Source organism: Thunnus albacares, chromosome 20 (assembly GCF_914725855.1).
Source record: "Thunnus albacares chromosome 20, fThuAlb1.1, whole genome shotgun sequence".
Taxonomy (NCBI): domain Eukaryota; kingdom Metazoa; phylum Chordata; class Actinopteri; order Scombriformes; family Scombridae; genus Thunnus; species Thunnus albacares.
The window spans coordinates 21,250,185-21,273,971 of record NC_058125.1 but is presented as its reverse complement, the minus strand read 5'-3'; the positions used below and the strand labels follow the sequence as shown (position 1 = coordinate 21,273,971).

Below are 23,787 nucleotides of genomic sequence, written 5' to 3'. Positions count from 1 at the left end.
AAATGAGCTCCAGTAAACTTACACAGATTACTTACAAGTTAAAACAAATAAATGAATAAATAATAACAGTTAGAGATACCTTGGGCACATTTTGCTGATAATACTTGTACTTTGACCTGCATTCAGAGTACAACTTTTACTTGTTTTCAGTGGTGGAAGAAGTATTCATATCGTTTACTTGAGTGCTGTACTTGAGTAAATGTACTTCTTGTACAACTTATTTTTAAGTATTTTTACACTGTGGATGTGCTGCTTTTATCAAAGAGCCTGAATACTTCCTCCAGTACTGGCAACTTCCTAAAAAACAACATAAAACATCTCTTCCAGTATAGACCTATAGTGTTATACAGTAAGGACACTTAAAATACATTATATCCAATCAGTCCCCTGAATGCCCAGTTATTATTCCAAATGAAATAAATAAAAAGGAGAATAAACATTTCTTAAAAATAACATATATCGTTAAAAAGAAAACATTTAAGCAAAATTTTGTGAACAAACTTTCCATCATGCTTGATATCCTACATAATTATTCTCTCTTTAAAGGGACAAGAAGGAAAGAATATTAAATTCACAGACAAATTACAACCTTTGTCCCCTTATGCTCCCTACAAACACACGTTACAGTGTAATAAGCAAAAAATGTAAGGTTAATACATTACTAGTGCCATAAATGTAGACGAAATTCCCAGGAATGCCGTCAGTTCTTCCATATATGTCCGGTCATTCTTCAGGGACGTGTGCTGTGATTGTCACCGCGGTATGAAAATGAACTGAGCGTCACTTTCATTTTCTCTTTAAGGGGAGCGCTTGATACCTGTGGCAGGTATGAGCACGCAGCGAACACGCCTACGGTCTGGATTATTGATGATTCATAAATGATTATGATTATTATTATGTTTCCTAATACACTCAGGCTGCCCCTCATACTGCACAGTCTGCAGATTAAAAGGGAGATGATCACTGCATCAAAACTAAATAAAAACATTCAATTTCTTGCCTCAAATGTCCAAAACACTGTAAAATAACGCAAAAATATTCCTATTGCTCCCCAGATTTTCCCTACATGTAGCTATGATGGTGAATGATGAGCTATGTTTGTTTTCATGCATTTCTGAGGTATTGTACAATATGAACTTTCTACGTGGCGGCCTCTTATAACGTATATTCATGTCTTTGTGATATTTTTAATATCTGGCGCGATATTTTAGATATATGCTTTAACATTTATTAAGTTATAAGACAGTAAGACGTAAGGAAAATCAATAAATGGGACAATAATTTAAATCCGAAATGTGTGACATTATACGTGTGTTGTGGTTTATTTCGACTTTTGGAGCGCGTCAAACCCGCAGGTCATGTTGAGAATTTCCCGCAGGTGTTTGGAAAATGAAAAAGGTGCGCGCTGCTATAAATGAAGCGCTGCAGGTCTGCTCAAACAGATCACCATCACAGATCACAACCTCTGGATTTACTCCACACAAAAGCAATTTATACCTTTTTAAAAATGACCAACAGGATTTTCTTTGCTTGCCTACTCCTCAGTCTGTACAGCGCAGGATCCTCGCTGAGCTGCAGATGGTTGGCTCATAAATTCAGACAGCACACTGAAAACTCTTTGGAGCTACTGGATACGATGGTAAGTGTGCTTTTTGAAATGTTGTTTACATTGATTTAGTTATCTTAATGGACTCACTTTAATTCATTGTCTGTACTTTAACACATGATTTGTTTGTGTGTGATGCAGGCTAATAATTCCACCAACACCACTGAGGATGCTGAACTGGAGGTGGCCTTCCCTCATCGTCTGTACACTCAGGCGTCCAAAGCATCAGTAAGTCATCCTGAAATAAGTTTCTTTCTTCGATTGTTTTTAGAGAAAAGTGTGGTCACAGCTGTGAAAAAGTGACATGAATGTAATATGTGATTGTTTTATTTCCTCATTCCAGGCTGGGGAGCGTCTTGTTTTCATCGTGCAGGTTCTGAAGGAGTTGGCTAAGTTGTTTAAGAAGGATCACAGCTCTGCATCATGGCAGAAGAAGACAGAGGAGGACTTTGTCATTGTTGTGAACGGGCAGATTCATGGTCTGCGTCCCTGTGTAAGTAGAGCCTAGTACTGGAAGAAGTACTCACATCCTTTACTTCAGTAAAAGTCCTGCTTTTAAAATCCTACTTCAGTAAAAGTACATAAGTATTATGTAAAAGTAAAAGTACTTGTTTTGCAGAAAATCAGGCTGTGACAATATTAAATTTGTTTAATAAAGCACATTCTTATTACTGATGAATCAGTGTATAAGCAGCATTTTATTGTAATCATTTGATCTTCAGGATTTTATAAGAATCAGCAGATAAATCTGAAGGACTGTGAGATGATAATTCAAAAAAAGAGTAAAAACAATGTAACTAAAGCTGTCGACTAAAATGTAATGGAGGATAAAGTATAATATTTCCCTCTGAATTGTGGTGTAGTAGAACTACAAAGTAGCTAAAAATCTGGATACTCAAGTAGCGTACAAGTACTTCAAAACTGTACTTAAGTACTTGAGTTAATGCAATGTACTGTTACATTTAATTAGATTCCTGTCACAGTGAAATCCCGTCTACATGTGTCCATTGTGACTGTGTGATGGAGATTTATTTGAATGAAGATGTATTTTCTAAATTATTTTACTTCTGATTCATGTAGATTGGGAGTCACAGCCACAAGAAGAAAAACCATGACCTGACCAAATATTTCCACACTCTCTCAGACCACGTCAAGCGAATGGTAAGTTATCTGTCCCATTCACTTTGGTCTTAGATGTGAGACACTGTGGTTGAATGCATCCAGCATGTTGTAATAATAATAATAATATTCTTCTGTCTGTAGGGTCACAGTGCTGAAGCCTGGGAGCTGATCAGGAGAGAAATCAAAATCCATCTATTCAGAGTCGACCAGCTGGCTTCATCTCTACTCACCACCAATTGAAACCTGTCTGTGTGTTAGACTGAGAATGTGTTAAATTATTTAATTACATGCAGTTTATTTATTTATTTATTTATTCATAATGTATTTATTTATTTATTGAATTGTTTGTGTATTTATCAGTTGATTGGTTGACTATGTGTCTCTCTATGTGTTGATTTTAGCATTGAGAAAAATGAAATATATATATTTTTTACCTGTATGTACATGGGATACCATGTTATACCTAATAAAACAAATAATACTTCTCGATGCAGTTGGAAATATTTTTCTTGTTTTTTTTATTCCTGTTCCATAAACAAAGACGATGCAGATTTTCTATTAATGAGAAAAGTCAAACAGCAGGAACATGTGAGTTTTTGTTCAGGATCTGATGCACACGTACTTCTCACAAACAGTTCTGATGATCATGGAACAGTACTTACAGCAGACCTCCAGGGGCCCCAAAAGCCTCCAGTTTGATCCATATCATTTCATTAATGGCAAATTTGTTATAAATTTGGACCACTGAGGTACAATATCAACCATGACAGGTCCTCCATCCTCCATCTTGCTCTGGTCTGGAAGAGGAACTCTCACTGTCACAATCCAGTTTAAACACCTGAATAGTTTTACTTTATATTGTTGTTTTTATCAAACTGCACACAGAAAACTTGGAAGTTAGTATTATTCCAGGCTGCAACGGACAGTTATTCTCATTATCAGTAGGTCTGACAGTTAGTTTCTTGAATAATCGATTGTTCAGTGTATAAAATGTCAGAAAACAGTCTGATGGTCATTATTCTTTATTCACTGAAGCAAAGTTAACATTTTCAAAGTTCTCATTTCTTCTGAACAACAGTCAAAAACCCAAAGATGTTGAGTTTATTATCATAAATAACTGTGAATATTAGTAAATATTTACAGTTGAGTAGTTGGTACCAATGAAATTTTGGGAGTTTAGCTTAAAAAATTAAACAAACTAAACAACTAATCAGTTATCAAAAGTGTCCTCCTCCAGTCAAAAGTGTTTTTCTTCTTGTTCCTCTGGTCGGAGGTTTGATTTTCTCTGTGCAGAATGATGTTTGTGCAGAGTTTGACACTAGAAGCTGTTTTTACATTCATCAGCCGAAGGGGGAAAGTGTCTCTGTGCTCACCTTAAATCTGAGTTAGGGAGTGTTGAATATGATTAGTGACATCACAACTAGTTTGGAGCCAATCAAGAGCCAGTAGACAACTTCCACAAGTCTGATGCTGAAGCCTCCAGTGCACATACACTGGTATAAACTAAAACTATTCAGGTCATAAAACTGGATTTGGACACAGAGTCTCTCTTCCAGGTTCGTGGTTGATATTTCACTTCAGTGGTGCGAATTTATAACAAATTTATGATTAATCAGATTAGATAGACCTTAATGATGTGGAGTGAAACTGGACTTTTGGTGCCTCTTGCTTTGCCCAGTTAATAATCCAGCCTTGTGTTTTACTCTTCAGTTTTAATTGTCTGACTGGACCATTTAACATCACTTCTATCTAGTACCTACAGTAGGTGTAAGTACTGGTACATGATCATCAGACATGTTAATGAGAGGTATTACTATAGAAATTACCCTAAATGTTCCTGTTGTGTATTTATGCTTATTAAAAAGAAAATCTGCATTCACTTTGTTTATACAACAGGAATAACAAACAAAACAAAATGTTTCCATTTACATCATTTTTTATTGGCTATAACATGTAAAAAATCTTTAAAAATACATTTCATTTTGCTCAACGCTAAAAATCAACACATAGGAAGATACATGATCAACCAATCAACTGATACACAAACAATTCAAAAAATAAACTGATAAATAAATAAATAAACTGATACATAAACTGAGAAATCAATAAATGAATAAATAAATGAATAAATGAATGAATGAATAAATAAATAAATAAATAAACATGGGATGTAATGTAAAAAAAAAAATTATTCATTTTGCTCAATACTAAAAATCAACACAATCAACCAATCAGCTGTTGGTTACTAAAACAACTCAATAAATATACTGATAAATAAATAAAGACATTAGAAAATAAATAGAATAATAAATAAATAAACTGCATGTAAACAAATAATTTAACACATTCTCAGTCTGACACAGACAGGTTTCAGTTGGTGGTGAGTAGAGATGAAGCCAGCTGGTCGACTCTGAATAGATGCATTTTGATTTCCCTCCTGATCAGCTCCCAGGCTTCAGCACTGTGACCCTACAGACAGAAGAATATTATTAATGTGTGATAGCTGAAAGCAACATTCTCACTCTTTATTCTTATTCCGTCTTCCATACGTTTTTTTCCACGTTTCAACTGCTGCATACTTTGTGTTATAAAAACCATTCAACTGTCAATCTGTGCAACTCATTCAGCAGATGTGTGCTGGTATTTTTCTGAAATGTGACATATTTCAGCGATTTTATATAATTTTTTAAAACATTAAAATTTATAAAGGCAGTCTATGGGACGAACCATCCAACTGAGTTTGAACCTTGGTCACTTTGACACTCAACTGCTCGGAAGTCCCTTATCCTATAGACGCCATTCAAACTGTATAATGTTCACAAAACTTTGAACTTTCAAAGTTACCAGATTGTTTAGTGATATCTTTTGTAGTTTTTCAGCAATTTAAGCCCAAAGTCAGGGGTTTTTCAGACTTTTTCAGGTCTCACCAGTGTGTCATGTGATCAGGCACAGTGGAGAGCACAGATAATTTTAGACCAGAAATATTTTTCTAAACTGCTGTCACTCCCACAATTTTAACTTCTCAAGCACATATCTTGCCTCAGTATGTTGCCACAAGCCCCCTCTCTCTCAAAATGTAAATACATTTTCATCGTCAAAATGGAGATTTTTTCCACTCGTTACTGGCAATGTCTGTTGGCTCAGTGGTTTAGAACACTGTCCTCATGATCAGCTACCCCTTAGATGACAAGGTTGTGTGTTCAATGCCTGTTTACTGCAGTGCTCCCTATAATATTGCTCTCATGTACAAAGTTGCTTCACATCTTTATCCTGTACCATAATTCAATTCCACTCTAGCTTATCTCAACATTATTACCTAAAATGTGGATTGCTATTCTTGTTAAATACATCTTTTCTGATTCTCTAAGTCCTGTCTGAGTAGTCCAGTGGTTTAAGTTCACTGTCACTTCTCAAATCCTTTTAGATCCAAAGGTTGTGAGTTTGAGCGCTGCTTAGGGCAGAACTCAGTAGAGTTGAAGGATGAAGGAGTCCAGGTGATGTCAATCTGCTTAATGAGCTGAGCCTAACTGCTTTTTTGTTAATTTCATGCAATTGACAGGCTAAATACCAGAATCTGGCCTAACGTTACTGTGTGACATGTTAGCTCAGTGCATAGCATGTCTGTCTTATACACATGAGGGTGTAGGTTCAATTCCACCCATTTCTGATTTTAATATTGGTAGATTTTTCAATAGTGTTGAGCTTCCAGTTATGCAATCTAAATTCGCTTTCAGCAATCACACGCAATTTCTACAGAAATGGCATTTTCTAATTATTATTACAACATACTGGATGCGTCCAACCACAGTGTCTCACATCTAAGACCAAAGTGAATGGGACAGATAACTTACCATTCGCTTGACGTGGTCTGAGAGAGAGTGGAAATATTTGGTCAGGTCATCGTTTTTCTTCTTGTGGCTGTGACTCCCAATCTACATGAATCAGAAGCAAAATAATTTAGAAAATACGTCTTCATTCAAATAAATCTCCATCACACAGTCACAATGGACACATGTAGACGGGATTTCACTGTGACAGAAATCTAATTAAATGTAACAGTACATTGCATTAACTCAAGTACTTAAGTACAGTTTTGAAGTACTTGTACGTTACTTGAGTATTTAATTTTTCTGTTACTTTGTAGTTCTACTACACCACAATTCAGAGGAAAATAATGTACTTTATCCTCCATTACCTTTTATCTGACAGCTTTAGTTACTTTTTTTACTCTTTTGACATGAAATAAGACAAGCTTTATGTAACAGAAGTTTGTTTTTCTTCTTTCCTTCACAAATTATCATCTCACAGTCCTTCAGATTTATCTGCTGATTCTTATAAAATCCTGAAGATCAAATAACTACAATAAAATGCTGCTTATACACTGATTCATCAGTAATAATAATGTACTTTATTAAACAAATTTAATATTGTCACAGCCTGATTTTCTGCAAAACAAGTACTTTTACTGAAGCAAAGGATGTGAGTACTTCTTCCAGTACTGGGCTCTACTTACACAGGGACGCAGACCATGAATCTGCCCGTTCACAACAATGACAAAGTCCTCCTCTGTCTTCTTCTGCCATGATGCAGAGCTGTGATCCTTCTTAAACAATTTAGCCAACTCCTTCAGAACCTGCACGATGAAAACAAGACGCTCCCCAGCCTGGAAGGAGGAAACAAAACAATCACATATTACATTCATGTCACTTTTTCACAGCTGTGACCACACTTTTCTCTGAGAACAATTGAAGAAAGAAACTTATTTCAGGATGACTTACTGATGCTTTGGACGCCTGAGTGTACAGACGATGAGGGAAGGCCACCTCCAGTTCAGCATCCTCAGTGGTGTTGGTGGAATTATTAGCCTGCATCACACACAAACAAATCATGTGTTAAAGTATAAACAATGAATTAAAGTGAGTCCATTAAGATAACTAAATCACTGTAAACAGCATTTTAAAAAGCACACTTACCATCGTATCCAGTAGCTCCAAAGAGTTTTCAGTGTGCTGTTTGAATTTATGACTCAACCATCTGCAGCTCAGCGAGGATCCTGCGCTGTACAGACTGAGGAGCACACAAGCAAAGAAAATCCTGTTCATCATTTTTAAAAAGGTGTAATTTGCTTTTGTGAAGCGTAAATTCAGATGAGTCCTGGTGATCTGTTTGAGCAGACCTGCAGCGCCTCATTTATATCAGTGCGCACCTTTTTCATTTTCCAAACACCTGCGGGAAACACTTGTGTGACTTCACGCGGTTCAAAGGTCAAAATAAACATAAACATAACAACATGTTACACATTTCAGATTTGATATTGCGTCAGTATGAAAGATTTATCCCACAATAAATAAATATCACAGCAAAGTTAAAATAACACGCCTGGTACGAATGAAAAAAGAGTAAACTGCTATATAGTAATACCAAAGACAATGCATGTTATAGAATACCTAAAAACATCAAATCAAATACAGTTAACTGTTGATGAATTGATTGGAATATCTCAGTATTCGATATGGGAAATTATGGTATTATTATAGGAATATTATTGTGATTTTTCAAGGGCAACTAATAATAATAATACCTTTATTTATATATTTATATAGCACTTTTAAAACAAGTTACAAAGTGTTCTACATAAAATGAAAAAATACGATAAAAACCCAACAATGAATAGAATAATGTAATAAAATGATAAAATACATCGAAATGTAATAACACCAATAATAAAATCAATGTTATAAATAGTAGGTCTAGAAATTTGTGGACACCCAAAATTAATTCTCCTTGAATGTAATCCCTGTCACTGATAAAGGTTTTAGGATATTTGAACATTTATTTATGTATTTAATTTCGTTAGTTTACAGTGTTTTTGTCTTTTTGAGATTTCAGGCATCGTTTTTTTGATGACGTCATCACCTCTCTTTCAGTCTGCACGCTGGTCAATGAGATGGAAAATGTATTATAAAGAGATAATTGTTGGAATTACATCATGTGTGGACTAGCAATAATCAGTCTGTGTCCACTCAGTGTAGTAAATGGGAAGTTCCCACAAAGAGAAAATGAAAGTCAGTGTGTGACTGTGGCTGCGTGGTGACGCTCATTCATAACTGATCAGTAACATTTCAGCTTGTTTTCATCAGAATGTGGCTGTTTATACAGTAAACTGCAGAGTATTAATAGTCTAATTTGATTCACATCTCTTGTCCTTATAGACTTTTGAAAAAACACACACACAATACAATAAAAACAACGTGCTACAAACCACAAATGAAAATACTAATTAGAATAAAACTACCATAGAAATAAAACACAATCAATAAATGCTGGTTACTTTTCAGACTCTTCATGATGTACAGGACAAATATAATAGGCTACTAGTCTGTAAAATGAAAAGGTGAAGGAGAATCCTCCTTCAATAGGCTTCCTGGTTCTCACAAACCACCGATCAGCCACAACATTAAACCCACCTGCCTAATATTGTTTAGATCCCCCTCGTGCAGCCAAAACAGCTTTGACCCACCGAGTCATGGACTCCACAAGACCTCTGAAGGTGTCCTCTGGTATCTGGAGCCAGGACGTTAACAGCAGATCCTTAAAGTCCTGTAAATTCTTTCTTTGTCATGTTCCTCAAACCATTCCTGAATAATTGTTGCAGTGTATGTACCAGGCGTCATATTTTAACTTTTATTATTATTATTAGTTGCCCTTGAAAAATCGCATTAATATTCCTTTAATATTCCCATAATTTCCAATATCGAAACTGAGTCATTCCAATATTATCAACAGTAAACTGTGTTTGATTTGATGTTTTTAGGTATTCTATAACATGCATTGTCTTTGGTATTACTATATAGCAGTTTACTCTTTTTTCATTCGTACCAGGCGTGTTATTTTAACTTTGCTGTGATATTTATTTATTGTGGGATAAATCTTTCATACTGACGCAATATCAAATCTGAAATGTGTAACATGTTGTTATGTTTATGTTTATTTTGACCTTTGAACCGCGTGAAGTCACACAAGTGTTTCCCGCAGGTGTTTGGAAAATGAAAAAGGTGCGCACTGATATAAATGAGGCGCTGCAGGTCTGCTCAAACAGATCACCAGGACTCATCTGAATTTACGCTTCACAAAAGCAAATTACACCTTTTTAAAAATGATGAACAGGATTTTCTTTGCTTGTGTGCTCCTCAGTCTGTACAGCGCAGGATCCTCGCTGAGCTGCAGATGGTTGAGTCATAAATTCAAACAGCACACTGAAAACTCTTTGGAGCTACTGGATACGATGGTAAGTGTGCTTTTTAAAATGCTGTTTACAGTGATTTAGTTATCTTAATGGACTCACTTTAATTCATTGTTTATACTTTAACACATGATTTGTTTGTGTGTGATTCAGGCTAATAATTCCACCAACACCACTGAGGATGCTGAACTGGAGGTGGCCTTCCCTCATCGTCTGTACACTCAGGCGTCCAAAGCATCAGTAAGTCATCCTGAAATAAGTTTCTTTCTTCAATTGTTCTCAGAGAAAAGTGTGGTCACAGCTGTGAAAAAGTGACATGAATGTAATATGTGATTGTTTTGTTTCCTCCTTCCAGGCTGGGGAGCGTCTTGTTTTCATCGTGCAGGTTCTGAAGGAGTTGGCTAAATTGTTTAAGAAGGATCACAGCTCTGCATCATGGCAGAAGAAGACAGAGGAGGACTTTGTCATTGTTGTGAACGGGCAGATTCATGGTCTGCGTCCCTGTGTAAGTAGAGCCCAGTACTGGAAGAAGTACTCACATCCTTTGCTTCAGTAAAAGTACTTGTTTTGCAGAAAATCAGGCTGTGACAATATTAAATTTGTTTAATAAAGTACATTATTATTACTGATGAATCAGTGTATAAGCAGCATTTTATTGTAGTTATTTGATCTTCAGGATTTTATAAGAATCAGCAGATAAATCTGAAGGACTGTGAGATGATAATTTGTGAAGGAAAGAAGAAAAACAAACTTCTGTTACATAAAGCTTGTCTTATTTCATGTCAAAAGAGTAAAAAAAGTAACTAAAGCTGTCAGATAAAAGGTAATGGAGGATAAAGTACATTATTTTCCTCTGAATTGTGGTGTAGTAGAACTACAAAGTAACAGAAAAATTAAATACTCAAGTAACGTACAAGTACTTCAAAACTGTACTTAAGTACTTGAGTTAATGCAATGTACTGTTACATTTAATTAGATTTCTGTCACAGTGAAATCCCGTCTACATGTGTCCATTGTGACTGTGTGATGGAGATTTATTTGAATGAAGACGTATTTTCTAAATTATTTTGCTTCTGATTCATGTAGATTGGGAGTCACAGCCACAAGAAGAAAAACGATGACCTGACCAAATATTTCCACTCTCTCTCAGACCACGTCAAGCGAATGGTAAGTTATCTGTCCCATTCACTTTGGTCTTAGATGTGAGACACTGTGGTTGGACGCATCCAGTATGTTGTAATAATAATTAGAAAATGCCATTTCTGTAGAAATTGCGTGTGATTGCTGAAAGCGAATTTAGATTGCATAACTGGAAGCTCAACACTATTGAAAAATCTACCAATATTAAAATCAGCAATGGGTGGAATTGAACCTACACCCTCATGTGTATAAGACAGACATGCTATGCACTGAGCTAACATGTCACACAGTAACATTAGGCCAGATTCTGGTATTTAGCCTGTCAATTGCATGAAATTAACAAAAAAGCAGTTAGGCTCAGCTCATTAAGCAGATTGACATCACCTGGACTCCTTCATCCTTCAACTCTACTGAGTTCTGCCCTAAGCAGCGCTCAAACTCACAACCTTTGGATCTAAAAGGATTTGAGAAGTGACAGTGAACTTAAACCACTGGACTACTCAGACAGGACTTAGAGAATCAGAAAAGATGTATTTAACAAGAATAGCAATCCACATTTTAGGTAATAATGTTGAGATAAGCTAGAGTGGAATTGAATTATGGTACAGGATAAAGATGTGAAGCAACTTTGTACATGAGAGCAATATTATAGGGAGCACTGCAGTAAACAGGCATTGAACACACAACCTTGTCATCTAAGGGGTAGCTGATCATGAGGACAGTGTTCTAAACCACTGAGCCAACAGACATTGCCAGTAACGAGTGGAAAAAATCTCCATTTTGACGATGAAAATGTATTTACATTTTGAGAGAGAGGGGGCTTGTGGCAACATACTGAGGCAAGATATGTGCTTGAGAAGTTAAAATTGTGGGAGTGACAGCAGTTTAGAAAAATATTTCTGGTCTAAAATTATCTGTGCTCTCCACTGTGCCTGATCACATGACACACTGGTGAGACCTGAAAAAGTCTGAAAAACCCCTGACTTTGGGCTTAAATTGCTGAAAAACTACAAAAGATATCACTAAACAATCTGGTAACTTTGAAAGTTCAAAGTTTTGTGAACATTATACAGTTTGAATGGCGTCTATAGGATAAGGGACTTCCGAGCAGTTGAGTGTCAAAGTGACCAAGGTTCAAACTCAGTTGGATGGTTCGTCCCATAGACTGCCTTTATAAATTTTAATGTTTTAAAAAATTATATAAAATCGCTGAAATATGTCACATTTCAGAAAAATACCAGCACACATCTGCTGAATGAGTTGCACAGATTGACAGTTGAATGGTTTTTATAACACAAAGTATGCAGCAGTTGAAACGTGGAAAAAAACGTATGGAAGACGGAATAAGAATAAAGAGTGAGAATGTTGCTTTCAGCTATCACACATTAATAATATTCTTCTGTCTGTAGGGTCACAGTGCTGAAGCCTGGGAGCTGATCAGGAGGGAAATCAAAATGCATCTATTCAGAGTCGACCAGCTGGCTTCATCTCTACTCACCACCAACTGAAACCTGTCTGTGTCAGACTGAGAATGTGTTAAATTATTTGTTTACATGCAGTTTATTTATTTATTATTCTATTTATTTTCTAATGTCTTTATTTATTTATCAGTATATTTATTGAGTTGTTTTAGTAACCAACAGCTGATTGGTTGATTGTGTTGATTTTTAGTATTGAGCAAAATGAATAATAAAAATTTTTTTTACATTACATCCCATGTTTATTTATTTATTTATTTATTCATTCATTCATTTATTCATTTATTGATTTCTCAGTTTATGTATCAGTTTATTTATTTATTTATCAGTTTATTTTTTGAATTGTTTGTGTATCAGTTGATTGGTTGATCATGTATCTTCCTATGTGTTGATTTTTAGCGTTGAGCAAAATGAAATGTATTTTTAAAGATTTTTTACATGTTATAGCCAATAAAAAATGATGTAAATGGAAACATTTTGTTTTGTTTGTTATTCCTGTTGTATAAACAAAGTGAATGCAGATTTTCTTTTTAATAAGCATAAATACACAACAGGAACATTTAGGGTAATTTCTATAGTAATACCTCTCATTAACATGTCTGATGATCATGTACCAGTACTTACACCTACTGTAGGTACAAGATAGAAGTGATGTTAAATGGTCCAGTCAGACAATTAAAACTGAAGAGTAAAACACAAGGCTGGATTATTAACTGGGCAAAGCAAGAGGCACCAAAAGTCCAGTTTCACTCCACATCATTAAGGTCTATCTAATCTGATTAATCATAAATTTGTTATAAATTCGCACCACTGAAGTGAAATATCAACCACGAACCTGGAAGAGAGACTCTGTGTCCAAATCCAGTTTTATGACCTGAATAGTTTTAGTTTATACCAGTGTATGTGCACTGGAGGCTTCAGCATCAGACTTGTGGAAGTTGTCTACTGGCTCTTGATTGGCTCCAAACTAGTTGTGATGTCACTAATCATATTCAACACTCCCTTAACTCAGATTTAAGGTGAGCACAGAGACACTTTCCCCCTTCGGCTGATGAATGTAAAAACAGCTTCTAGTGTCAAACTCTGCACAAACATCATTCTGCACAGAGAAAATCAAACCTCCAACCAGAGGAACAAGAAGAAAAACACTTTTGACTGGAGGAGGACACTTTTGATAACTGATTAGTTGTTTAGTTTGTTTAATTTTTTAAGCTAAACTCCCAAAATTTCATTGGTACCAACTACTCAACTGTAAATATTTACTAATATTCACAGTTATTTATGATAATAAACTCAACATCTTTGGGTTTTTGACTGTTGTTCAGAAGAAATGAGAACTTTGAAAATGTTAACTTTGCTTCAGTGAATAAAGAATAATGACCATCAGACTGTTTTCTGACATTTTATACACTGAACAATCGATTATTCAAGAAACTAACTGTCAGACCTACTGATAATGAGAATAACTGTCTGTTGCAGCCTGGAATAACACTAACTTCCAAGTTTTCTGTGTGCAGTTTGATAAAAACAACAATATAAAGTAAAACTATTCAGGTGTTTAAACTGGATTGTGACAGTGAGAGTTCCTCTTCCAGACCAGAGCAAGATGGAGGAGGGAGGACCTGTCATGGTTGATATTGTACCTCAGTGGTCCAAATTTATAACAAATTTGCCATTAATGAAATGATATGGATCAAACTGGAGGCTTTTGGGGCCCCTGGAGGTCTGCTGTAAGTACTGTTACATGATCATCAGAACTGTTTGTGAGAGGTATCAGATCCTGAACAACACCTCACATGTTCCTGCTGTTTGACTTTACTCATAAATAGAAAATCTGCATCGTCTTTGTTTATGAAACAGGAATAAAAAAACAAGAAAAATATTTCCAACTACATCGAGAAGTATTATTTGTTTTATTAGGTATAACATGGTATCCCATGTACATACAGATAAAAAAATATATGTATTTCATTTTTCTCAATGCTAAAATCAACACATAGAGAGACACATAGTCAACCAATCAACTGATAAATACACAAACAATTTAATAAATAAATAAATACATTATGAATAAATAAATAAATAAATAAACTGCATGTAATTAAATAATTTAACACATTCTCAGTCTGACACACAGACAGGTTTCAGATGTTGGTGAGTAGAGATGAAGCCAGCTGGTCGACTCTGAATAGATGGATTTTGATTTCCCTCCTGATCAGCTCCCAGGCTTCAGCACTGTGACCCTACAGACAGAAGAATATTATTATTATTATTACAACATGCTGGATGCGTCCAACCACAGTGTCTCACATCTAAGACCAAAGTGAATGGGACAGATAACTTACCATTCGCTTGACGTGGTCTGAGAGAGTGTGGAAATATTTGGTCAGGTCATCGTTTTTCTTCTTGTGGCTGTGACTCCCAATCTACATGAATCAGAAGTAAAATAATTTAGAAAATACATCTTCATTCAAATAAATCTCCATCACACAGTCACAATGGACACATGTAGACAGGATTTCACTGTGACAGGAATCTAATTAAATGTAACAGTACATTGCATTAACTCAAGTACTTAAGTACAGTTTTGAAGTACTTGTACTTTACTTAAGTATTCAAATTTTCTGTCACTTTGTAGTTCTACTACACCACAATTCAGAGGGAAATATTATACTTTATCCTCCATTACATTTTATCTGACAGCTTTAGTTACTTTTTTTACTCTTTTGACATGAAATAAGACAAGCTTTATGTAACAGAAGTTTGTTTTTCTTCTTTCCTTCACAAATTATCATCTCACAGTCCTTCAGATTTATCTGCTGATTCTTATAAAATCCTGAAGATCAAATAATTACAATAAAATGCTGCTTATACACTGATTCATCAATAATAATAATGTACTTTATCAAACAAATTTAATATTGTCACAACCTGATTTTCTGCAAAACAAGTACTTTTACTGAAGTAAAGGATCTGAGTACTTCTTCCAGTACTGGGCTCTACTTACACAGGGACGCAGACCATGAATCTGCCCGTTCACAACAATGACAAAGTCCTCCTCTGTCTTCTTCTGCCATGATGCAGAGCTGTGATCCTTCTTAAACAACTTAGCCAACTCCTTCAGAACCTGCACGATGAAAACAAGACGCTCCCCAGCCTGGAAGGAGGAAATAAACAATCACATATTACATTCATGTCACTTTTTCACAGCTGTGACCACACTTTTCTCTAAAAACAACAAAGAAAGAAACTTATTTCAGGATGACTTACTGATGCTTTGGACGCCTGAGTGTACAGACGATGAGGGAAGGCCACCTCCAGTTCAGCATCCTCAGTGGTGTTGGTGGAATTATTAGCCTGCATCACACACAAACAAATCACGTGTTAAAGTACAGACAATGAATTAAAGTGAGTCCATTAAGATAACTAAATCAATGTAAACAACATTTTAAAAGCACACTTACCATCGTATCCAGTAGCTCCAAAGAGTTTTCAGTGTGCTGTTTGAATTTATGACTCAACCATCTGCAGCTCAGCGAGGATCCTGCGCTGTACAGACTGAGGAGCAGGCAAGCAAAGAAAATCCTGTTCATCATTTTTAAAAAGGTGCAATTTGCTTTTGTGAAGCGCAAATTCAGATGAGTCCTGGTGATCTGTTTGAGCAGACCTGCAGCGCCTCATTTATATCAGTGCGCACCTTTTTCATTTTCCAAACACCTGCGGGAAACACTTGTGTGACTTCACGCGGTTCAAAGGTCAAAATAAACATAAACATAACAACATGTTACACATTTCAGATTTGATATTGCGTCAGTATGAAAGATTTATCCCACAATAAATAAATATCACAGTTAAATTAAAATATCACGCCTGGTACGAATGAAAAAAGAGTAAACTGCTATATAGTAATACCAAAGACAATGCATGTAATAGAATACCTAAAACCATTAAATCAAACACAGTTAACTGTTGATGAATTGATTGGAATATCTCAGTATTCGATATGGGAAATTATAGTATTATTATAGGAATATTATTGTGATTTTTCAAGGGCAACTAATAATAATAATACCTTTATTTATATATTTATATAGCACTTTTAAAACAAGTTACAAAGTGTTCTACATAAAATGAAAAAATACGATAAAAACCCAACAATGAATAGAATAATATAATAAAATGATAAAATACATCGAAATGTAATAACACCAATAATAAAATCAATGTTATAAATAGTAGGTCTAGAAATTTGTGGACACCCAAAATGAATTCTCCTTGAATGTAATCCCTGTCACTGATAAAGGTTTTAGGATATTTGAACATTTATTTATGTATTTAATTTCGTTAGTTTACAGTGTTTTGGATTTTTGAGATTTCAGGCATCGTTTTTTTGATGACGTCATCACCTCTCTTTCAGTCTGCACGCTGGTCAATGAGATGGAAAATGTATTATAAAGAGATAATTGTTGGAATTACATCATGTGTGGACTAGCAATAATCAGTCTGTGTCCACTCAGTGTAGTAAATGGGAAGTTCCCACAAAGAGAAAATGAAAGTCAGTGTGTGACTGTGGCTGCGTGGTGACGCTCATTCATAACTGATCAGTAACATTTCAGCTTGTTTTCATCAGAATGTGGCTGTTTATACAGTAAACTGCAGAGTATTAATAATCTAATTTGATTCACATCTCTTGTCCTTATAGACTTTTGAAAAAACACACACACAATACAATAAAAACAACGTGCTACAAACCACAAATGAAAATACTAATTAGAATAAAACTACCATAGAAATAAAACACAATCAATAAATGCTGGTTACTTTTCAGACTCTTCATGATGTACATGACAAATATAATAGGCTACTAGTCTGTAAAATGAAAAGGTGAAGGAGAATCCTCCTTCAATATCAAAACTGGGTCATTCCAATATTATCAACAATAAACTGTGTTTGATTTGATGTTTTTTTTAGGTATTCTATAACATGCATTGTCTTTGGTATTACTATATAGCAGTTTACTCTTTTTTCATTCGTACCAGGCGTGTTATTTTAACTTTGCTGTGATATTTATTTATTGTGGGATAAATCTTTCATACTGACGCAATATCAAATCTGAAATGTGTAACATGTTGTTATGTTTATGTTTATTTTGACCTTTGAACTGCGTGAAGTCACACAAGTGTTTCCCGCAGGTGTTTGGAAAATGAAAAAGGTGCGCACTGATATAAATGAGGCGCTGCAGGTCTGCTCAAACAGATCACCAGGACTCATCTGAATCTGCGCTTCACAAAAGCAAATTACACCTTTTTAAAAATGATGAACAGGATTTTCTTTGCTTGCCTGCTCCTCAGTCTGTACAGCGCAGGATCCTCGCTGAGCTGCAGATGGTTGAGTCATAAATTCAAACAGCACACTGAAAACTCTTTGGAGCTACTGGATACGATGGTAAGTGTGCTTTTAAAATGTTGTTTACAGTGATTGAGTTATCTTAATGGACTCACTTTAATTCATTGTTTATACTTTAACACGTGATTTGTTTGTGTGTGATTCAGGCTAATAATTCCACCAACACCACTGAGAATGCTGAACTGGAGGTGGCCTTCCCTCATCGTCTGTACACTCAGGCGTCCAAAGCATCAGTAAGTCATCCTGAGATAAGTTTCTTTCTTCAATTGTTCTCAGAGAAAAGTGTGGTCACAGCTGTGAAAAAGTGACATGAATGTAATATGTGATTGTTTATTTCCTCATTCCAGGCTGGGGAGCGTCTTGTTTTCATCGTGCAGGTTCTGAAGGAGTTGGCTAAGTTGTTTAAGAAGGATCACAGCTCTGCATCATGGCAGAAGAAGACAGAGGAGGACTTTGTCATTGTTGTGAACGGGCAGATTCATGGTCTGCGTCCCTGTGTAAGTAGAGCCCAGTACTGGAAGAAGTACTCACATCCTTTACTTCAGTAAAAGTCCTGCTTTTAAAATCCTACTTCAGTAAAAGTACATAAGTATTATGTAAAAGTAAAAGTACTTCAGGCTGTGACAATATTAGATTTCTTTAATAAAGTACATTATTATTACTTATGAATCAGTGTATAAGCAGCATTTTATTGTAATTATTTGATCTTCAGGCTTTTATAAGAATCAGCAGATAAATCTGAGGGACTGTGAGATGATAATTCAAAAAAAGAGTAAAAACAATGTAACTAAAGCTGTCGACTAAAATGTAATGGAGGATAAAGTATAATATTTCCCTCTGAATTGTGGTGTAGTAGAACTACAAAGCAGCAGAAAAATTAAATACTCAAGTAGCGTGCAAGTACTTCAAAACTGTACTTAAGTACTTGAGTAAATGCAATGTACTGTTACATTTAATTAGATTCCTGTCACAGTGAAATCCTGTCTACATGTGTCCATTGTGACTGTGTGATGGAGATTTATTTGAATGAAGATGTATTTTCTAAATTATTTTGCTTCTGATTCATCTAGATTGGGAGTCACAGCCACAAGAAGAAAAACCATGACCTGACCAAATATTTCCACACTCTCTCAGACCACGTCAAGCGAATGGTAAGTTATCTGTCCCATTCACTTTGGTCTTAGATGTGAGACACTGTGGTTGGACGCATCCAGCATGTTGTAATAATAATAATAATATTCTTCTGTCTGTAGGGTCACAGTGCTGAAGCCTGGGAGCTGATCAGGAGGGAAATCAAAATCCATCTATTCAGAGTCGACCAGCTGGCTTCATCTCTACTCACCACCAACTGAAACCTGTCTGTGTGTTAGACTGAGAATGTGTTAAAGTATTTAATTACATGCAGTTTATTTATTTATTATTCTATTTATTTTCTTATGTCTTTATTTATTTATTAGTTTATTTATTGAGCTGTTCTAGTAACCAACAGCTGATTGGTTGATTGTGTTGATTTTTAGCATTGAGCAAAATGAATAATTTTTTTTTTTACATTACATCCCATGTTTGTTTATTATTTATTTATTTATTTATTTATTTATTTATTTATTCATTCATTTATTGATTTCTCAGTTTATGTATCAGTTTATTTATTTATTTATCAGTTTATTTATTGAATTGTTTGTGTATCAGTTGATTGGTTGATCATGTATCTTTCTATGTGTTGATTTTTAGTGTTGAGCAAAATGAAATGTATTTTTAAAGATTTTTTACATGTTATAGCCAATAAAAAATGATGTAAATGGAAACATTTTTGTTTTGTTTGTTATTCCTGTTGTATAAACAAAGTGAATGCAGATTTTCTTTTTAATGAGCACAAATACACAACAGGAACATTTAGGGTAATTTCTATAGTAATACCTCTCATTAACATGTCTGATGATCATGTACCAGTACTTACACCTACTGTAGGTACAAGATAGAAGTGATGTTAAATGGTCAAGTCATACAATTAAAACTGAAGAGTAAAACACAAGGCTGGATCATTAACTGGGCAAAGCAAGAGGCCCCAAAAGTTCAGTTTCACTCCACATCATTAAGGTCTATCCAATCTGATTAATCATAAATTTGTTATAAATTCGCACCACTGAAGTAAAATATCAACCACAAACCTGGAAGAGAGACTCTGTGTCCAAATCCAGTTTTATGACCTGAATAGTTTCAGTTTATACCAGTGTATGTGCACTGGAGGCTTCAGCATCAGACTTGTGTAAGTTGTCTACTGGCTCTTGATTGGCTCCAAACTAGTTGTGATGTCACTAATCATGTTGTACACTCCTTTAACTCAGATTTAAGGTGAGCACAGAGACACTTTCCCTGAAGTAAAATATCAACCATGAACCTGGAAGAGGAACTTTGTGTCCAAATCCGGATTTATGACCTGAATAGTTTTAGTTTATATTGTTGTTGTTTTTTTTATTATCAAACTGCAGACAGAAAACTTGGTGCAGTTAGTTAGGAATCCAGCATTGTTTATTACTCTGATTTGACCATTTAACATCACTTCTATCTTGCACCTACAGTAGGTGTAAGTACTGGTACATGATCATCACAAATGTTTGTTTCTATGTAAATTACCCTAAATGATCCTGTTGTTTACTTGTGCTCATTAAAAGGAAAAATCTGCATTCCCTTTGTTTATGTAACAGCAATAAAAAGCCCAAAATATTTCCATTTGCATCATTTTTTATTGGCTATAACATGGGATGTAACATGTAAAAAATCTTTTAAAAAATACTTCATTTTGCTCAATGCTAAAAATCAACACAGTCAACCAATCAGCTGTTGGGTACTAAAACAACTCAATAAGTAGACTGATGAATAAATAAAGACATAAGTAAATAAATAGAATAATAAATAAATAAACTGCATGTAAGCAAATAATGTAACACACTCTCAGTCTGACACACAGACAGGTTTCAGTTGGTGGTGAGTAGAGATGAAGCCAGCTGGTCGACTCTGAATAGATGGATTTTAATTTCCCTCCTGATCAGCTCCCAGGCTTCAGCACTGTGACCCTACAGACAGAAGAATATTATTATTAAAACATAGATAGATAGATAGATAGATAGATAGATAGATAGATAGATAGATAGATAGATAGATAGATAGATAGATAGATAGATAGATAGATAGATAGATAGATAGATAGATAGACAGTGTAGACTTACCATTCGTCCAAGGATATGGCCTGAGAGTCTCTTGAAATACATCTGCAGCTTCTTGTTCTTCTTGTGGCTGTTGCTCCCATTCTAAATGAATAAAAAGTCAAATGATTTAAGAAAATAGTTTTTAACCTGTCTTACAAAAAGCAGTGTGCAGTCTGGGTCACATTTAAGATGTCTATGAGTTGGGTTGAGTTGAGTTACTTGTAGTATTGAGTATTTTTACATTGCTGTATTAGTAAAAGATGTGAATTCTTCTTCCAACACTGCAAAAATCAATCAACAATCATTTAATGTGTGAACAAGTGAGACTATGTTCCTTCACATTTCTGAGACTTACACAGGAGCGCAGACCATCAGCCTGCTGAGTGACAACATTGAGAAAGTCCTCCACTGTCTTCTCCTCCCATGATGTAGAGTTATGAGCCTCCTCAAACAGGGCAGCCGTCTGCTCCAGAATCTGCACAATGAAACCAAGACGCTCCCCAACCTGGAAGAAGAAGAAGACGATCAATCACAGATTACTACAGACAATAAATAAGTCATACAGTATATTATATTTTGCAATTACAATTGCAGTGGTTAAAAGTTGAGGATGACTTACTGATGCTTTGGACGCCTGAGTGTACAGATCATGAGGGAAGGCCACCTCCAGTTCAGCATCCTCAGTGGTGTTGGTGGAATTATTAGACTGCATCACACACAAACAAATCATGTGTTAAAGTATAGAAAATTAAGTAAAGTGAGTTCATTTAGATGATTAAATCAATATAAACAACATTTTAAAAAGCACACTTACCATCGTATCCAGTAGCTCCAAAGAGTTTTCAGTGTGCTGTCTGAATTTATGACTCAACCATCTGCAGCTCAGCGAGGATCCTGCGCTGTACAGACTGAGGAGCAGACAAGCAAAGACAATCCTGTTCATCATTTTTAAAAAGTATAATTTGCTTTTGTGTGGAGCAAATTCAGATGAGTCCTGGTGATCTGTTTGAGCAGACCTGCAGCGCCTCATTTAAAGGAGTGCGCACCTTTTTCATTTTCCAAACACCTGCGGGAAATACTTTGTGTGGCTTTCACGCCGTCAAAATCGCAACATAACATGTTACACATTTCAGATTTGATATCGTGTCAGTATGAAAGATTTATCCCACAATAAGTAAATATCACTGTAAAGTTAAAATATTAAAGTTAAAAAAGACTAAACTGCTATATAGTAATACCAAAGACAATGCATGTTATAGAATACCTAAAAAACATAAAATCAAACACAGTTCACTAATGATAATGTTGGAATAACTCAGAATTCAATATTGGAAATTATGGTATTATTATAGGAATATTAGTGCGATTTTTCAAGGACAAGTAAGAATAATAATAATAATAATACCTTTATTTAAATAGCACTTCTTAAAACAAGTTACACAGTGTTCTACATGAAATGTAAAAATACAATAAAAACCCAACAATGAATAGAATAATATACTAAAATGATAAAATACATCGAAATGTAATAACACCAATAATAAAATCAATGTTATAAATAGTAGGTCTAGAAATTTGTGGACACCCAAAATTAATTCTCTTTGACTGTAATCCCTGTCACTGATAAAGGTTTTAGGACATTTGAACATTTATTTATGTATTTAATTTCGTTAGTTTCCAATGTTTTTGTATTTCTGAGATTTCAGACATCGTTTTGATGACGTCATCACCTGTCTTTCATTATGCACGCTGGTCAATGGATGGAAAATGTATTAAAAAGAGATAATTGTTGGAATTGCATCATCAGTTCTGTGTGAACGAACAACAGTCATTCATTGATACAATTACAAGCGTGATTACAATGTGTCCATTAAGTGTAGTAAATGGGAAGTTCCTATAAAGAGAAAATGAAAAGTCAGTGTGTGACTGCGGCTGCGTAGTGACGCTCATTCATAACTGATCAGTGACATTTCAGCTTGTTTTCATCAGAATGTGGCTGCTTATACAGTCAACTGTAGAGTATTAATAGTCTAATTTGATTCACATCTCTTGTCCTTACAGGCTTTTGAAAAAATCACCTTGAAGTCTTTGTCATGTTCCTCAAACCATCCCTGAACAATTGTTGCAGTGTATGTACCAAGCGTCATATTTTAACTTTTATTATTATTATTATTTGCCCTTGAAAAATGATAATCACATAATTTCCCATATCGAATACTGAGCTTTTCTAATGTTATCAATAGTGAACTGTGTTTGATTTTATGTTTTTTTAGGTATTCTATAACATGCATTGTCTTTGGTGTTAATATAGAGTTCAGTCTTTTTTTAATACGTAACAGGCGTGATATTTTAACTTAGCTGTAATAGTTATTTATTGTGGGATAAATCTTTCATACGGACGCAAATTCAAATCTGAAATGTGTGACACGTTGTTCCGATTTTGACCATTTAACCGCGTAAAAGTCACACAAGTGTTTCCCACAGGTGTTTGGAAAATGAAAAAGGTGCTCACTCCTTTAAATAAGGCGCTGCAGGTTTGCTTGCTCAAACAGATCACCAGGACTCATCTGAATTTGCTCTACACAA

The 23,787-nt window shown here is 35.0% G+C and overlaps 6 protein-coding genes across 6 annotated transcripts; 3 read left to right on the top strand and 3 right to left on the bottom strand.

Annotated features, from left to right (window-relative positions):
- Positions 1-1,325: 1,325 nt before the first annotated feature.
- LOC122971442 (interferon a3-like) lies at positions 1,326-2,968 on the top strand. Its single transcript, XM_044338088.1, has 5 exons — positions 1,326-1,639; positions 1,748-1,834; positions 1,950-2,099; positions 2,687-2,767; positions 2,870-2,968. Exons 1-5 carry the CDS (start codon positions 1,415-1,417, stop codon positions 2,966-2,968), a joined length of 642 nt encoding a protein of 213 aa, XP_044194023.1. The 5' UTR covers positions 1,326-1,414.
- Positions 2,969-5,098: 2,130 nt separating this feature from the next.
- On the bottom strand, positions 5,099-7,833 carry LOC122971748 (interferon a3-like). Its single transcript, XM_044338490.1, has 5 exons — positions 7,702-7,833; positions 7,507-7,593; positions 7,242-7,391; positions 6,580-6,660; positions 5,099-5,197 (listed from the first exon to the last, which is right to left on the bottom strand). Exons 1-5 carry the CDS (start codon positions 7,831-7,833, stop codon positions 5,099-5,101), a joined length of 549 nt encoding a protein of 182 aa, XP_044194425.1.
- A 2,051-nt stretch (positions 7,834-9,884) lies between these two features.
- Positions 9,885-12,619, top strand: LOC122971747 (interferon a3-like). The gene is made up of 5 exons (XM_044338489.1): positions 9,885-10,016; positions 10,125-10,211; positions 10,327-10,476; positions 11,058-11,138; positions 12,521-12,619. The coding sequence occupies exons 1-5, from the start codon at positions 9,885-9,887 to the stop codon at positions 12,617-12,619; spliced, it is 549 nt and encodes a 182-aa protein (XP_044194424.1).
- Positions 12,620-14,728: 2,109 nt separating this feature from the next.
- Positions 14,729-16,188, bottom strand: LOC122971254 (interferon a3-like). The gene is made up of 5 exons (XM_044337830.1): positions 16,054-16,188; positions 15,860-15,946; positions 15,597-15,746; positions 14,935-15,015; positions 14,729-14,832 (listed from the first exon to the last, which is right to left on the bottom strand). The coding sequence occupies exons 1-5, from the start codon at positions 16,183-16,185 to the stop codon at positions 14,734-14,736; spliced, it is 549 nt and encodes a 182-aa protein (XP_044193765.1). The 5' UTR covers positions 16,186-16,188; the 3' UTR covers positions 14,729-14,733.
- A 1,714-nt stretch (positions 16,189-17,902) lies between these two features.
- Positions 17,903-19,352, top strand: LOC122971745 (interferon a3-like). The gene is made up of 5 exons (XM_044338488.1): positions 17,903-18,034; positions 18,142-18,228; positions 18,343-18,492; positions 19,066-19,146; positions 19,249-19,352. Exons 1-5 carry the CDS (start codon positions 17,903-17,905, stop codon positions 19,345-19,347), a joined length of 549 nt encoding a protein of 182 aa, XP_044194423.1. The 3' UTR covers positions 19,348-19,352.
- Positions 19,353-20,925: 1,573 nt separating this feature from the next.
- On the bottom strand, positions 20,926-22,147 carry LOC122971255 (interferon a3-like). Its single transcript, XM_044337831.1, has 5 exons — positions 22,016-22,147; positions 21,821-21,907; positions 21,557-21,706; positions 21,223-21,303; positions 20,926-21,069 (listed from the first exon to the last, which is right to left on the bottom strand). Exons 1-5 carry the CDS (start codon positions 22,145-22,147, stop codon positions 20,971-20,973), a joined length of 549 nt encoding a protein of 182 aa, XP_044193766.1. The 3' UTR covers positions 20,926-20,970.
- Positions 22,148-23,787: the final 1,640 nt, after the last annotated feature.